The sequence below is a fragment of the Alosa alosa genome, chromosome 6, assembly GCF_017589495.1.
Source record: "Alosa alosa isolate M-15738 ecotype Scorff River chromosome 6, AALO_Geno_1.1, whole genome shotgun sequence".
Classification (NCBI taxonomy): Eukaryota; Metazoa; Chordata; class Actinopteri; order Clupeiformes; family Clupeidae; genus Alosa; species Alosa alosa.
The window spans coordinates 13,819,195-13,836,221 of NC_063194.1; the positions used below are offsets into that span (position 1 = coordinate 13,819,195).

A 17,027-nucleotide genomic window follows, 5' to 3' on the forward strand; every position below is an offset into this window, starting at 1 on the left:
ATAGGATATTTACACTGTAAAGTCACCTTTGGAATTATAGGCCTTTATGAGTGCCTTATTTGCTATCACTAGCCTACATTAAGAAGGCCTACCAATGGCAGCCACAAGAGGTCCCTAGTGTATAGATTTTCATATGTCTGCTGCTCGACACTGTTCAAATAAACTGAACGTGTTGCGGCTTTACGAGAAGCTATCATGATCTGTGCATCATCATCCAATAGTAGAAACATGCCAACGTATTTTAGATAAACTTGCTGTGTAGGAAACTGTACATAGCCTACCCTACCTACTACCGTCACACGACGCAGCCAGGCAATGTATATGAAAGCTACGGCCAAGTCCAAGTAGCTAGCTTGCGGATTGGTTTGCACATGGACAGGGCGTCTTTCCTCAGTGCTGGTTGGCTGCTGATGTAGCTGTTGCCAGGAAAAGGACCCATTATGTTATCATTTAGTTATTAAATCAACAGCGCTTCACCACAGCATAATCTAGTCAGATTTAGTAGGCCTACGCTTATTTTTTGTCCATCCAACTAGTTACAATGAGTTTAAGTAAACTCACAACTTGACCATGGCAGGAGAACTTTCTCTTCTTGCGAAACCTAGTTTCTGGCCAAGTTATCGTGAGGTTATATAATTAGAAAACGATACGTCTCTAGGTAGCATATTTCGCCAAAATCGATTTCCTTCATTTACAGTTTTACACGTTAAAGAAAATAAACATTTGGTTTGAAAAAGCAGGAAGTTATCTGGATGACGTTGAACATAAACTACGGAAGCCTCTTTGGCTGCAAGAAAGAACTTTGATGTTTGTGTTACTGGTTGAGGTGATGTAAGGACATGTGGTCAGGTGGTCGTAGCCTACCGACACATTTACCTAGGTGTACAGTTTTGCACTACTGATAAATTGAGACAAATGTCAATCTTGATACAATGTTCAACTCGTTGCCATTCAATAATTCATTATAAGGTTGTATTTATTATTATGAGAATAACATAGGCCTACTACATTAACCCATCCAATACACTTTTAAATAAAAGAAGTTCTGTCCAAAATGATCACTTCTGTAGTAATTTCTAACATGGTCTGAAAATGAACTGTAGGCCGCTATACAATAGGCTACAGTGTTATTTTCAGACATGCTACATAAGAGCCTACATTTTGAACCTGCTGAACTTGATTATTGGTGTTGTTCATTGTTTGTCTTTGAAAGCTTTACATCTAAATAATCTACTCTCTCTCCTGATGATTAGGTGGTATGAACAGACTTAATCTATTTCAGGATATTCATTTCGCAGTGTAGAGCAACTGAACATTTTACTGATGTCTCATTGCAGTACTCTCCCAGGGATTAAGGTTGCTAATGACGAGACGATTGAGAGACTGATTTGGGCTGATTCAATCGGTGTCTCTGTGCTCCACCTTCCCCAGAGAGTGTTTGCCCTCGATAGCTCGGCGATCTGCGTGTGCCCTGTGTTCACAATGAATGGCTGTTTCTAGCGAGACGGGGAGCGAGAGAGGGAGCGCGCCCGACTTCTCCATTGAAACGCTTTGAAACAGCTACCAGCGAGGGGGTGAGTCGGCTTCAAGGCTAGACAGACGGGGTCGTTTAAGGCTGCGGGGATTTCAGGTTGTCTGTATTACGTTTGGTGTCCTGATAGGCAATTCTTGTTGCGGTGAAAATGTAATCGGTTTTGGGATGTTTTCTCGGGGCATTGTTTTGGGGGAAGGTGTGCGGTGGGGGATGGGCTCATAAGAATGGCACCAACAAAACTTTAACCACTTCACCGACCTTACAGTAATGGCTGCATGCGGGTGATTGGCAGCTCTCCAGTTTCAGCGCCGGTCCTAGTATATTTTAAAACAGAAATAATTACATTTTCACGTTTGTCTCTAAGACCTTAGGCACGTCACTGTGAATGTTATTTAAGATTATTTAGTTTTCGGTTATTTCTTTTTGTCAGATACCGGCGACAAGTGGTTAAACGGTGTCTTGATGAGCGACTTCCAACCCCTACTCTCAGCGCTGGTTTAGTCTGGCTCGCCCCCAGTTGCTGCATTTGTCCCGGGATGACCTGTTGATGTCGGTAGCTAAAATATAGTAAGGTGGGCATGATTTCTTTATTTTGTGTTTAAATGTTTCTTTAGCGGAATGTTAAAAAGTATTGTTAGGGCTCACCGATGTTGGTATTTTAATTAGGCTGCGTGTTTGGCAGGTATAGATGGCGTACGACTTTATTTTTTTACAGTACACCAAATATATTTGGTGTTTTTAGCTCACTGAATGGTGCGGAGTGAACACAGATTTATTTTAGCTTGCTTGCCATGCTAGCCCGTTTGCTACAACAAGCGGGCATACCCGGCTAAGTAGGCCCCTTGAATGTAATATACGGGAACGTTAGCTAGCATAGCGGCACTTTGAGTAGGACCGGGCAGAGGCGACAGATGTGCATTCCTTGCCAAACTAAATGTTTTCATCCCTTGATTGTCGCAGGTAAACGCCTTGCTAAATAACCTGTAAATGTATTTAGTCGGTGTCGTGGATTGCGCCTAGGTGCTGCATTTCTCATATATCGGGTCATTCTGTAGTAGTTGCCATCTTTCGACGCCCCCCGGCCCGTGCCAGTGGAGCACTCCAACCGGGCAGATTGACTGACATATAACGGGGCACGGCCAGCCGATACCGCGACAGAGTCAGCCTTTTCTGCAGTCTTATCTAACGCAACGCCTGTTTGCATCAACCAGGAGGTTTGCATAAATCTTGTAGGCATTGCGAATCTTATTTCGAGATTTTACTTTAAAGAAAACAGTCGCCCTAGTGGTAAACGTTTAATTTTTAGGCAGTGAATCCTTAAATATTTCAGTCAACGTCACGTTACCCATAAATCTGAGCGCTGTAATTAGTGTCTCTGAAATTCTAAATGTTGTTCACAATAAACAGATTCGGAAATTAAATAATATACATAATTATGTAAATATATTTTTTTACAAATCAGTTTGTAGCTACTTACTAAACGCTAATCCAGCACAATGTGTGATATGCATCTTTTTATCTTAGTTCAACAACGCTGATTGGTTGTTTATCATGACCCAAACGGAAATTAAAAAGGTATTTTAAGGGATCTAGTTAAAGAAGTTTGTTTTTTAGTTTTGGTTTTGCTCACAACTCATACTCAGCTAAATAACTTAAATTATTGTGGCCTCCTTATTTGGATAACAGTAAAGCAGGTTGTTTCAATGTAGGATCTGCTATGAGCCCATCCTCTTCAATTCTGTTTTAGTGTGTTTGGCATAGTGCATGTGTCTGTGAGCGGGAGATGGCCTTCTCTATCTGCACGGTTGACCATTACCATAAACAGTTTCTGTTATCGTATCAGTTTGCAGGGAATCCATGCTGTTAAATGCACAGCTTCTTGAGCCATACTAAAACAAAAGCTGGGACTCTCAGAAATTACACAAGCTGTCAAGAGACATTTGGGTTGTCTTAGCCAATGGCTGTGTCACAGGGCTGCTGTTGTTTGTCAAGCAGGGCCTTTAGCCAAACATGCAAACTTTACTTTTAAGAGACCATCTTTCTTAACTTCTCCCAATTGTAAGAGAGGGACACTGTTGTCTTGCTGGCCTAAGAGGTTGAGGCACTTGTATGCAGTATTCAGAGACACGCAACCTTAAAAGTCAGAGCCATCTGTGTTTACTACAGCAGTACACAGATGACCTATTCGTAATTTAAACACAGGAAACTATAGGCCAGCGTTATCTTAAGCCTAGCCTCTGTCAGCCAGCCGTTTGCAGTGGGTGTGCTAGAGAAAGAAAAAAAACATGGCGCCATATGAAGGTGGTATTTCGCACCGTGTCATGCTAACTAAACACAGCTCTGCTTGCCCACGCTGTCCTCTAAAGACCTGGCCCCCCTCCCCCTCCCCTTTGCAGTGGCAGACTCGCAGCACTTCTTGTCTGATTTATCTCCCTCACATGTGGAGCAGACACAAGGCCCTTTCGTCACATTAAGATCAGCGGCTGGGGCTTGGCCTTATGCGTTCCCCATGCTGTCTGTGAGTGTGTGTGTGTGTGTGTGTGTGTGTGTGTGTGTGTGTGTGTGTGTGTCAGAGAGAGAGACAAATGGTACCTGCTCAAGTTGTAATTTAAAGAAAGTGGATGTGTGGGAAAAGGGCCTAGCAGTCTAATTGAAAACCATGTGCTGTGGAGGAGTAGGAGAAAGGTCATGGAGTGAATGTGGTTTTTCATTTGGTGCTTAAATGCCTCATTGTTTCCTCTGCTGACATGGTATAGAAGCCATGATGTAGAGCCATTTTCTTTTTTTTTGTATTTCTTTTTTATTCCATTGGGAGGTGGGTTTTACAGCTCCAACTTGTCAGTGTCTCGGTAGTCTTTACCTCTCTTAACTTTACCCCTTTTGTTTCTCTCGTTCTTCTCTCCCCTCCATCTCTTCAGATTTCTGTAGTGGTGCTGGCCATTGCGTCATGGCTCAGACCCTTCAGATGGCGATTCCCAATTTCGGCAACAACGTCCTGGAGTGTCTGAACGAGCAGCGTCTGCAGGGTCTCTACTGCGACGTGTCGGTGGTGGTCAAGGGCCATGCCTTCAAGGCGCACCGGGCCGTGCTGGCGGCCAGCAGCTCCTACTTCCGCGACCTGTTCAACGCCAGTGGCGGCGCCGGCAACAAGACGCCGGTGGTGGAGCTGCCGCCCGCGGTCCAGCCGCAGAGCTTCCAGCAGATTCTGTCCTTCTGCTACACGGGTCGCCTGAGCATGAACGTGGGCGACCAGTTCTTGCTCATGTACACGGCGGGCTTCCTGCAGATCCAGCAGATCATGGAGAAGGGCACCGAGTTCTTCCTGAAGGTCAGCTCGCCCAGCTGTGACTCGCAGGGCCTGCACGCCGAGGAGGGGGCGCCGCCGTCCGAGCCCCAGAGCCCTGTGGCGCAGACCACAGTGGGGGTCAGCGTTGGCGGTGGTGGTGGGGGAGGAGGAGGAGGTGGGGTCGACCAGCCACGGTCGAGCAGCCGGCCGGCGTCCTGCCTGACCCCGCTGCCGCTGGTGTCCAAGGTGAAGACGGAGCAGCCGGAGGCGTCGCCCTACTCGGTGGTGTGCACACCCGTGGCCAAGCGCCTCTGGGAGGGCGGCAACCGGGGCGAGAGCGGTGGCGGCTCGGGGGGGTCGGGCGGCAGCATGCGCAAGGCGGCCCGCTTCTCCCAGGAGGCTGCCCGCGGCAGCTCCATCCAGAGCAGCCTGGGCCTGGGCCTGGCGCTGGCGGGCAACGGGGGCGGCGCCGGCAGCAACGGGAACGGCACCAGCACGGCCACCCCCGAGGGCACCAGCCCGGGCAACCTCAGCGCCTACACCAGCGACTCTCCCATCTCTTACCACGACGACGAGGAAGAGGAGGAGGTGGTGGACGACGGCACGGAGGAGCAGTATCGACAGATCTGCAACATGTACACCATGTACAGCATGCTCAACATGGGCGCAGCAGGTGAGAGCACACGCCATGGGGCACCCCCAGCGACAGGTTGGTTGAATCATTTAGCCCGTCCTGCACTGTCGTTCTCCCACCATCACACCATCCAATGCTCTTGAACTAGAGAATTTGATCATTTGATTTGTCATCACTCCTTCTTGCTGCAGGGCTGAGGGCTTCTGTGTTTTATGCTAAAATTAGCAGAGCAATTTACACTATCCAAATTTGGCAGCAAGAGGCATTGCACGTGTTATGGTGGTGCTTTGGCTGAAATGCAGATTCATGGCATTTTCCAATAGTCCCTAACTTAATGTCTGTTCTGTAACCAACGGTATATGTTTTGGGTTTGTTCCCTTTCCCCCCTGACCTCCACCCCCCCCCCCCTTTTCCCGATGGTGTGGCTACTTCCCATCTGTGCCCCTCTCCTCCAGTGGCGGGCGAGCGCGTGGAGGCCCTGCCTGACCACTCCGAGACGCGGAGTCGGGGCCGAGGGCGGCAGGACCTGGCCTCTTTGCCCACGGAGCTCATAGCACAGATCGGCAACCGCTGCCACCCCAAGCTGTACGAGGAGGGCGACCCTGCCGAGAAACTGGAGCTGGTCTCAGGTCAGGCAGACACACACTGTTTCGGATGGGTTTTTTTTTAGCAGTATTTATATTTTTTTAATTCCCTCAGTTTTCAGAGGACTGCCTGAGGCAAATCATCTATTCTAGCCAGAGGGAGAAAAGTTACTATCTACACGAAATGTAGGCTAAGGCATATACATTTTCCTCTTCCAGCACTGTGTTTTTTTATGATGTGTACTGGTAAATTTAATTAGAATACAATGAGTACAATGAACAGACTCTAGATAAATAGATAAGTATAATTTAACCATTTAAATCATGGCTGGATATTGTGCAGTATAGCGCACATGCTGATAGTTGGTGGACAGAGAAAGCTTTAGCTTCACTTTACCATGTTGACGCATTACTGTCAGCTTAACCTAACCTATAACCTATTTCAAACCTGTTGGCATTTGGTTGAGCTGGTTGGGGTTTTAAAAAGTTGTTGAAATTTCAAAAAAGTATCCAGTCATCTGGTACTTTGTCCCAGAGCAGACTAATTTATGAGTTGAAAAATGCCCTATTGTTCCAACTGTAATCCACAGGATTTTAAAGATTTGGCACATTGTTTTGGAAATAGGGATGATAATCCCATTAATTGACCCCAGGTCAGTCTGTTTAGAAGGGGACACTTAAGAATTTGACTTGGGGCCGGGGTTACTCAAATGGCCACAGAAGTCAAGAATGAAAACCGATAGTCTGTTTCTTCAGTATTGCCAACACCCACTACTGGTAGATTTTTTTTTTTTCCACACACACCTATGTGTAAGTTGCCATGGCTTGCCCCGCATAGTCATGAGCCATGTCAGAAATGTGGTATGTGACAAAGCATGCTCCCTCCCTGTGATCTCCAGTACATACAAGTCTCTTGGCACTTTTAACTGTAAGCAAGGACATGGCTGGTTGGCCCACAGATGGCTTTGTGATTCTATTCAGGGTTACTGAAGTGCCTTCATAAATCTGAGATCTGTTTACCAAAGCTGTTTTTTGCTCAAGTGTGTTGAACCATTCAAACTTGAGTCTACCAACATCTCAAAGTGTGTTTGTGTGTGTGTGTGTGCAGGCACCAACGTGTACATCTCGAGGGCCCAGCTCATGAACTGTCATATCAGTGCAGGCACCAGACACAAGGTTCTCCTGCGGAGGTTGCTGGCTGCGTTCTTTGACAGGTGAGGGGTGAGGAGGGGACTATGGCTACGTTACATGTTGTTTTTACTGTCCTGTGAAGAAAATCTTTCCCCCCACGCAGATATAATAGAAGCAGTAATGCTACAGCTCAAATTAAAGTTAGTGTAGTTATGTATTTCTGAGCTGTTCGTGTCAAAAGCAGATAAACAAGATTGGTCTGTATTTCTGCGCTTTAGTTCACAGAGAGCACATATTTTCTTAGAAATCAAATCAAGTCTTCAGACAGACACATGGTGAAACTTAGCTGATGTGGAGAAAGGTCAATTGCTAGGCTAAATGTCAAAACAGAACACAGTCAGAATGTCAACTACCTACCTGAGAAAGACAGCACTAAGTCTCTTCCCTTTCTCCAGGGTCAAATCAGGTCAGACCATAGACTCTCATGGCCTGGAATCTCCAGACCGTTCACTTTGTGAAGGTCTGGGTACTCCTCATTGGGAAGTGTATCCAATCCTAGTATTATAATGAACGTAGACTTCTTACTTACTTCTATCTTACTTCCTACATCACCACTAACCTTTGCAAACTGATAGTAAACTGTAAGGAAACAATACATTCTCCCAACTGATTATTTAATGTTTGCATGTGTTGATACTACCGTTTACCACTGCCACTTTCAATTTCAAAATAACGTCATCCCTCTGGCCGCTGATTGGTCTGCCATCCTGGTGGCTGAGGGAAACGTTACTGCATTGAGAGTAGCCAGACTAATAATGAGTAGTCCTGTGGTCAAGGCAGAGCTAGGAGAGGAAATTCAGACGTATTTTGAATTGAACGATACAGGAGAGGTGGGCCCACCTATGCTGTGGGACGCATTCAAGGCAGTTATGAGGGGCAATATAATAGCACGTACAGCATATCTTAAAAGGTCTAGACAGGAAAGGTTGGATACACTGCAGTCAAAATTAAAATTGCTACAAAGAAAACATAAAGATAGTATGGATCCAAATACTGAGCAAGAAATGAAAATAGTTACAAGTGAAATTGATGAAATATACACACAGGAAATACAGAAGAAACTTGTCTTTCTCAAGCAGAAATATTGGGAAGTTGGAGGCAAAGCATCTAAGCTGCTTGCCTATAGGCTAAGGAAAAGGCAGGCAGACAGTACACTATATAAAATAAAGAACCCTGAGAATAAGACAATTGAGTGTCAGCAGGAAAAAATTAAAGAATGCCTTCTATCTCACTATCAAAAACTCTATTCTCAAGATCGGTTAGACAATGATACCGAAACAGACACTTTTCTGCAGTCAATACATTTGCCAACGGTCACAGATGCTCAGAATAATATTCTTAGAGCTCAAGTGACTGTAGAAGAAATTAACTTGGCTATTACAAGACTTAAGACGGGTAGCTCTCCAGGCTCAGACGGTTTTACCTGTGAGTGGTATAAGGCTCTGAGGAATATATTAGTACCCTCACTGTTGAAGACCTATAACTAGATATTTAAAAAACTAGAAATGCCCCCCTCATGGAGGGAGGCAATAATTTCTCTCATTCCTAAGGAAGGCAAAAACAAACAGGAATGTGATAATTTAAGACCTATAAGTGTACTGAATGTAGACTACCGAATATTTACATCTATACTTGCAAGGAGGCTAGAAAAATGTTTGCCAGATATTATCCATCTGGACCAGACTGGCTTTGTAAAGCAAAGACAGACACAGGACAACATTAGAAGAACACTACATATAATACGGCACATCACAGAAAATAACATAGAGTCAGTCCTCATCAGCCTAGATGCCCAAAAAGCATTTGATACAGTGAGCTGGGCATTTCTATATAGAGTTCTATATGTATTTGGATTTCATGAGAAGTTCATTAAAATTATTCAAACACTATATAACAACCCAACAGCTAAAATCAGAGTGAATGGAGACCTCACTGCCTCCTTTTCCCTTCAGCGAGGTTGCAGGCAGGGATGTGCCGTTTCCCCTCTCTTATTTGACATATTTATTGAGCCCCTAAGTCAATGGATCCGCCAGAATCCTAATATCAAAGGGATTTCAACTTTCGGAGGGGAACAAAAGTTGGCATTGTTTGCTGATGACATTTTAGTTTACCTAGAACAACCTACACAATCTCTGCCTAGACTGGTGTCGTGTATGGAGGAATATGGCCAGATGTCTGGTTATAAGCTTAACATTTCTAAAACACAAATCATCATCTTCAACTATGAGCCCACTAGGGACATTGCTCAAAAATATCAGTTAAAATGGGATGCGGATTCAATAAAATACTTGGGTGTTTACATACCAAAAGACTTAACAACTTTGTCCAACATCAACTATGGGCCCCTGAATTCTAAAATAAAGAGAGTAGCCAGACTAGTATCTCAGTGAGATAAAAATGAGCTGCGATATTACGCGGGTGGGGCCAGGTTTTCACAGAGTTTCTGTTCTGTTGCATTGGTTATCATTTTGTGTGTGTGTGTGTGTGTGCGTGCGTGCGTGCGTGCGTGCGTGCGTGCGTGCGCGCGTGCGTGCGCGTTAGCAATATGAAATACGCTATGTCTTTGTTGCGGTTGCCATGCAATTACTTAAATGTGTGTTTGCGCTCATGCTCACCCATGTATCTCCACTCCTCCACCCACTTCAGGAGCACTCTGGCGAACAGCTGCGGAACCGGCATCCGCTCCTCCACCAACGACCCCAGCCGCAAGCCTCTGGACAACCGCGTCCTGCACGCTGTCAAGTGTGAGTGTCCCCGAGTTTTCCCCGGGGGCAGGGCCCACTGCTCGGAGGCCACAGGAGTCTCACCTCATCCAGAAACAGCTGGAATGCTTGTGTGGTCTTCCTGTGGTGTACAGATGAAGGGCTTATGGTCATTATGTTACACTGTAGTGCTATATTGTATTAGATCGACTCAAAAACACAAATATTACACCTATATGTAGTATGGGAGCATTATAGTTTTATATTTGCTTGTTCATGTACCCAGTGGGTCATAAACACTATCACAAACTCACTAGGTCTGCTACTGTACTTGGTGCAGTTGTGTGGTTTTCTTAGGCATGTATGATAAGCATATCTGTCTCTTGTCTGCCTCTCTTCTCTTTGAGCACTAACCCAAGGAAGTCAGCGTCACGTCCTGTGTTTTATTGAATCTGGTGTTTTCCTCTCTGTGGTCTCCCTCTTCCCTCTGCAGTCTACTGCCAGAACTTTGCCACCAGCTTCAAGGAGAGCGAGATGAACGCCATCGCGGCGGACATGTGCACCAACGCGCGGCGCGTGGTGCGCAAGAGCTGGATCCCCAAGCTGAAGCTGCTGATGGCCGAGGGTGACGCCTACGCCAGCTTCCTGCCCGACGGGGTCAAGCTGGAGGCGGACGCGCTTGGCGCTGAGGGCGCCTTCGACCCAGCCGGCCTGGAGGGCGGTCCGGCCGGAGGCCCTGGCGAGGTGGGGGCCAGCGACTCCCTGCAGGACGTGGGAGGGGACAGCAGCTCCTTGTTTTAGGGGGCTAAACCTGTCGCCCCACCCCATCCACCCCACCCCTCCTTCCACAACCACAGTCCGACCCATCCCACACACACACACACACACACACACACACACACCCAACATATATGCCGCTGCCGCCGCGCTGCTTCCGGCTCCCCTCCACCCCTAAATGTCACGTACCCCAACCCTCCTGCCCTACTGTTGTGATCTGACCAAGCCCAGCCCTGCCCAGCCCAGCCCAGCCCAACCTCCCCAACCCCCCCCATTACTTGACTCTGGGTTCCGCTGCTTCTACCCAGGATTGGTCCAGTCAGCCGGGTTCGATGGAGGCGGTCCTCACAGGTACTGTCCGAGGAGGCAGTGGGTAGGAATGTGATTGGTCTCAAAAGGAGACAAGGGGATGTTTTGATGTTTTTTCCTCTTCTTTTGATTACTATTTTGTTTTGGTAACACGAAAAAGTCAATGCTTACCCTTTTTGCACAGAGGCCCTCTTCCTACAAGCTTTGCTTTCATTTTTTGTTTTGTTTTGTTTTAATTGATCGTTATTATAATGTTGTCCTTTTATTTACTCAAAGTCAGGTGAATTCATTTCATTTATTTCATTACCTGACAGAAAAAATACATGTCAAAAAGACCCCCCACCCCACCACCACCACCCCCTCCTTTATTTCACCATTTCATATCAGAGGCGCTGATGGTCAAGTGGAGAGTGTGGGTCATGCCAGGCCCACTGCTCTGGTACTGGTAGTGGTACTGAATGTAACTGGCATGACGATGTGTGCCAGTGTGCCCACCTCCCAGGAGGGAGAGAGGGCAGCGGGCACTGGATGGACACAAGATGCTCTGGGCAGAGAGGAGAGATTCCTGTGGTGGAAGCACCTTCTCGTTCTCTCTCTCTCTCTCTCTCTCTCTCTCTCTCTCTCTCTCTCTCTCTCTCTCTCTCTCTACTCTATTTTTTTCACTCTCTCTCAGTTTGTCATCATCTCCCTCGTCCCTGTCTCTATCCCTCCTTTCCTTGTACTATCATCCGCGCCTCAGCTCTGGCCAGTCATCACCTGCAGAACGAAGGAGTGGAGAAAGAGAACGTTTTTTTGCCCCCCCCCCACATCTTCCCTCTTTTTCCACACGGCCCTGATCTTGGTGAAGTGTCTGTGTGCGAATCTGATCGCAGACACCGTTGGAACCAGAGCGGAAAACCAATGAACGAAAAAGAGAGGGACATGGGTGGAGGAAAAACTGAAAAGGAAATCGAGAGACTTGTCGTTGGGAAAAAAAGTATTTATCTAGACGCACCTTTACCATGTGCACAGAGAGACCTAGAGAGAAAGAGAGGGATTGTTCTCAGATCTCTTTGCTTTTTTTTTCTTCCTTTTTTTAGTGCTTTTTTAACATTTCCTTTTGTTTGACTGAAATGTTTGTGATGAGTAGTCTTGCATATGAGATGAAACAAAAAGAGAGTATAAAATATTTTTGCATTAAGTGATCTTATCTAGGCCGGGTGGGCGCTTTATACTTACTCGTCTGCCGTTCAGAACGGCGTGTTTAAGAGTTCCTGGTTTGGTCCCAGCTGTGGCAATATCGAGAGACCATTGCTTATTTGATCGGTGGGTTTGGCTGTATAGCTGATGGGTGATCAGTGCTTTTCTTACTTTATAGCGACTGATCCTGGATCTGCTGGGCTATTTTTACCCTGTGCTGACTTGGGTGCATGACAGGACCGAGAGCTGACCTGAAATCGGAATGGTGTTCTAGAGAGCGCATTTGCTGGTTGGTCTTAGACCTGGTTTAGATCAGCTTCAGGCTAGTGACTGTCTATATATGTGGCGTGTTGCTACATTTTTAGAATAGGGATTCCGAGATGACCCTACGCCCCTTTCCTTGAATACACACTATACATGCGCGCGCGCACACACACACACCACCATGCCGGAGGTGTGGAGTAATCAGTGTGTTTGTGTGTGTATAGGAAGGGGAAGGGGACTCTAGAGGTGGGACCTGGCCTCATACTGTCTTAAAGGTGGGGCTTGAGCCCTATTTAGGTTTAGGGGTAAAGCTGTGTTCCCAGGAAGGGTGAGTCTGTGTGGCTTTATATGCCTGTCTCACTTGTGTGTGTGTGTGTGCATTGGGTGAGGGGAAAGTGGGGGCAGGCAGGATTAGTGTTAAAAGTCATGACTGACAGCTTGCAGACGTCTTTGTGTTTGGGCAGCTGTGTGTGTGTGTGTGTGTGTGTGTGTTCAAGGGCTGGCATGCCATTCAGTGTGGGTGTGGGCAACCATATGTGCACATTCCATGCATAGAGTTGACTCTGTGTGCTAACTGTGTGTGTGCATAAGAAAGCAGTACATGTTTGGATCTGTTTGCTGTTCCTGTTGGCCCTGTGTGTGTGTGCGCGTGTTGATAGAATAAGCAGAGTTAAACCAGAATGTAGGTAAAGCAGTAAAGTTACATTTGCATAGCAGGACCTTGTTCTCTAATTTCCATGTCCAAATTCGAGTTGTGCCTCTGTACCATGCACAAGTACTGTGTTTGTCACACACACACACACACACACACACACACACACACACACATACATACATGTACACACAAAGAGAAGCTCCAGTGTACTCAGCTGGGCTCTGCCTAGCTAAGTGTCCCCTCTCTCAGCTCCTTCCTTTACCTTTCATTTAGGCTCAGTCATATGGCTTTAAAGAAGCATGGTGTTTTTAAAAGCACATTGTCTCTACAGAGGGGTGTGAGAACATTTTCCACTGAGGTGTATGTGTGTTTGTGTGTGAGTGTGAGTGTCTCTCACTTGGCTTTATCTCCAGTGCTATGTGATGTGACCTAATTTTAGTGATTTGCACCTTTACTGTTTGCACTGCTTTAGTGTGTGTGTGTGTGTGTGTGTGTGTGTGTGGACAGGAGATGTTTGTGCCACAGTAGGGGTATCCTTTCTGGGGATGCAGCTGATGTGCCTGATGATAATTCGGTGTCTTTCCTAGTGGAGCTGTGGAGCTTTGTGCACCTTTTTCATAGTCGGAACTAGTGCTTTTTGCACCTTTTTGTAGAGGACTGTAGGGGGCCATGCACCTTTATTTTGTAGATTCAAAGTGAGATGGTTTCTGGACTAAACCAATGGATTTGTGTGTGTGTGTGTGAGAGAGAAAGAGAGAGTGTTTGTGGGTCTTTGTGAAAGAGGGAGAGTGTGTGTGTGTGTGTGTGTGTGTGTGAGACTGCCAGAGGCTCCTTGAAAACAGGACACAGTCTTGTCTTTGAGAACGTAATGTGCAGTGTAAATATTGAAAGGATTGTTGAGCTGATTTTTACGATGTTTTAGACTTCTGTTTTGTAGGACTTGTGAGATTTGTCAATATGAATTCTTTTTTTAGATGTCATTTCCCCTCTTTTTTTCCTAGTTTTTGCCTCCTAGATGTTTTGTTTTCTTTCCTTGTTTTTTGAAACGTGTATAGACTAAAGATACTGAGTGGAGGCTTCCCCTTACCCAGCATGCATCATGCCAGAGAATCAGACCACAGCTAGGACTATGGATTCATGAGTTGGCCTCCATGATGAGAGGAACCACAGTCTGGTTAGGCTGTTTGTATATTAAGACTTCCTCCTATGATCCTTTTACTTTTGTTTACTCTGTGACTGAGCTGAACTACCAATTGTTTGGTTTTTCTAGACGTTGAGAGATGCATGAATGTATGTAGGAGGTCATTCAGTTTCTGCAATTTCCTTTAATAGTTCCGTTCTTTTTTTTTTTTTTTTACTTTCTCCCCTATCAACCAAGCTTGTAGAACGTACTGTATTTACCTTTTTATAGAAAGAGAGAGAGCGAGAGAGATCTACTAACAAGGTTGAGTTGCCAATTGTTTGTTTTTGTTTTGCTAAAGAGAAAAAGTAAAATAGGATATGGGAAAAAAACGTGTAGGACAGAACATTGCCTATTTTTTCATTTTTGATAAGGACTTAAGTGCTGAATTTGTGTAGGGAACGGGGAGCTTTAAGAGAGATTATGGTGCTATGTAAGGTCACTTTGAAGCAGGCCCATGTTTGGTGACTTCATATATCTGAGGTGTTCTTAACTGGGATTTTTTTTTTTCTTACTTTCTGGTACTGGCACATTTTAAAGCATTTCCCGCATCTCCAAGAAAATTTAAAATCCTGTCTAGAGAATGTTTCAGTACTCGTCTGGCTGTTTAAGTACTGTGTTTTGTTCTTTTAGCATCACACTGAGGTATAGAGGGTGCCAAAAAAAACACCCACTACTGTTGTGGTGCCAAGGTATGTAAACGGCTCCCATCTACACACTGTAAAAGCATCACCTCAAACAGGACTCAGCAGTGCCACTTATGGAATGCCATTCGACGGATGGCCTCCATTTTGATGGCACAGATCCGATCTGCAGCATGGTGTGCCTAAGGGAGAAGGGGAGGGGGGTAGTTGGCTGGCAAGGAATCGGTGTGTGTCTGTCGCCATCTGGCGTTTTGTATTGTAATTGTGGTTTACCTTGGTGCTCTGCTTGCCCACCACCTCTAGAGGGCACTACATGTTAACGGGAAAAGTGGCACTGGATTGGAATGGTTGCCTTTATGATCAAAGTATGTGATTTTGTTTTTTTATTTTGTTTTTTTAAACCCTAGTTGTGCTCTCATTATCTGAGTTTCAGATTATGTGTCATACTTAAAGGACATCTTCCAAATGACCCACGCAAGTCAATCCAAAGTGAGCTTGGGTGGTCCTGTTCAACCATTGTGTGTGAGTGTGTATGTGAGAAGCCGAGATTTCTCATCAAAAAAAGATGACATTTCCACATGTCTGCACCTTCCTTCCTCTGCACTCAAGAGAAGCACCTTTTTTAGGGGGGGGTTAGGGCTCCGGTAAGGATGTCCACCCCCTCCTGGCACCTTGCAATCACTCCGTGTGTGGAGAGCAGGGGAAGGTCAGGCTGCCTAGGCTAGCCTGGGTTTGGCTGTAACTGAGTGAATGTTTCGATTTGGGGATTTTTCATCACATTTTTATTTTTTATTTTTACATTTTGTGTTTCTAAAAGCATCTTATCAATGTCCAAAAGTAAGGCAGGCCCTTTTAAATGGGAATGTTGCATGTATTGAGGCTGAATGATCTGATGGCGACTGAGGTATTACGCAAAAACTTGAGAGAGAAGGGGATGTAAGGAGGAAAAGGGTTGGAGCTGACCATTGTTCTACCTCTCTCTCATTTTCAAACTGCAGTCATTTGGGTCTTTTCTTTCACCTCTGACCTCTGCTCTTCCACGGATGCCCTTGAGCAGAGGTTTTGGCAGAACCCTTTGCAGACATCCACACATCATGTGTGGAATTGTCCCTTTGCAGCCAGGGGTGTCTTTCACTGACGCGTACTAAGGTATGCTCAAGATTGTGTGACTGTTTGTGTGTGTGTGTGTGTGTGTGTATATAGCACGTTTTGCATTGTTCTGCTAGCACCTCACCTGTCTGGGTTGGGAGCCATAGCTAGGTTAACCCCTGATGTGCTAAACATGCACGCAGTACATTGAACATCCTAGGGCAGTTTCACAGCAACACACAGCAGCAGCATCTTGTGTGCTGGTATGCTACAGAATGGAAACGGCAGTTTCAAGAAGTGAATGGTAGTGTTATCAAACCAACTTCAGTCGGACTACAGGAAAATCCAAAAACAGCTTGCTGAAGCACACTGACAGACAGGGCAAAAATAAAAATATGGGGTGTTATTTTTTTTTTGTTCGTTTTTTTGTTTTTGTTTTTGTTTTTGTAAGATGCAACCTCTCTGGTGGTGTCTTTGGGGTCAGTAGATCCCAAATTCACTCTTTATACAAACATAGAGATATACATATATATATATATATATACTGTATATTATACATAGAAGCACTACTGAAGTTTGATTGTTCATTGTGCACTCACAGCATGAAGTGTAAGCCAGAAACCACGCTTTTGGAAACCAATGCAGTGGCGTCTGCTGATGTCAAAGAGCCCCCACCCCCAAAATACACCGTACCCCCACACACACACACACACACACACACCCTTTACACGTGCCGTAACCCCTAGCTGTGATTGCCCCCCCCCCCATTTCCCACCCCTGTAAAAGCCAGTGCTCATTCCATTTATCATGTGTTTCAAAGTGCCAATAACTTTGTGAATCCCTAACTGTGACCCAATATTATTCAAAGTAATTGCACATTAACTACTGTAAAGGATCAAAATGAAAATCAAAAAGGATAAATCTGAATATCTTAATAATAAAACAAGGTTTGTAACAAATGGAGGTGCTGTATGATTTTGTTCATCTTCATTTGTTTTG

The 17,027-nt window shown here is 45.5% G+C and overlaps 1 protein-coding gene across 5 annotated transcripts; it reads left to right on the top strand.

Moving 5' to 3' along the window:
* The first annotated feature begins 1,489 nt into the window (after nucleotides 1-1,489).
* Nucleotides 1,490-16,719, top strand: LOC125296383 (nucleus accumbens-associated protein 1). Of its 5 annotated transcripts, none has more exons than XM_048246268.1 (6): nucleotides 1,490-1,574; nucleotides 4,453-5,529; nucleotides 5,910-6,083; nucleotides 7,147-7,252; nucleotides 9,876-9,973; nucleotides 10,425-16,719. In XM_048246268.1, exons 2-6 carry the CDS (start codon nucleotides 4,482-4,484, stop codon nucleotides 10,730-10,732), a joined length of 1,734 nt encoding a protein of 577 aa, XP_048102225.1. In that variant the 5' UTR covers nucleotides 1,490-1,574; nucleotides 4,453-4,481; the 3' UTR covers nucleotides 10,733-16,719. The 5 variants fall into 5 exon arrangements, with proteins under 5 accessions (XP_048102225.1, XP_048102230.1, XP_048102227.1 ...); XM_048246273.1 differs by having other exon boundaries at nucleotides 4,453-5,493; XM_048246270.1 differs by having other exon boundaries at nucleotides 1,555-1,630.
* The last annotated feature ends 308 nt before the right edge of the window (nucleotides 16,720-17,027 follow it).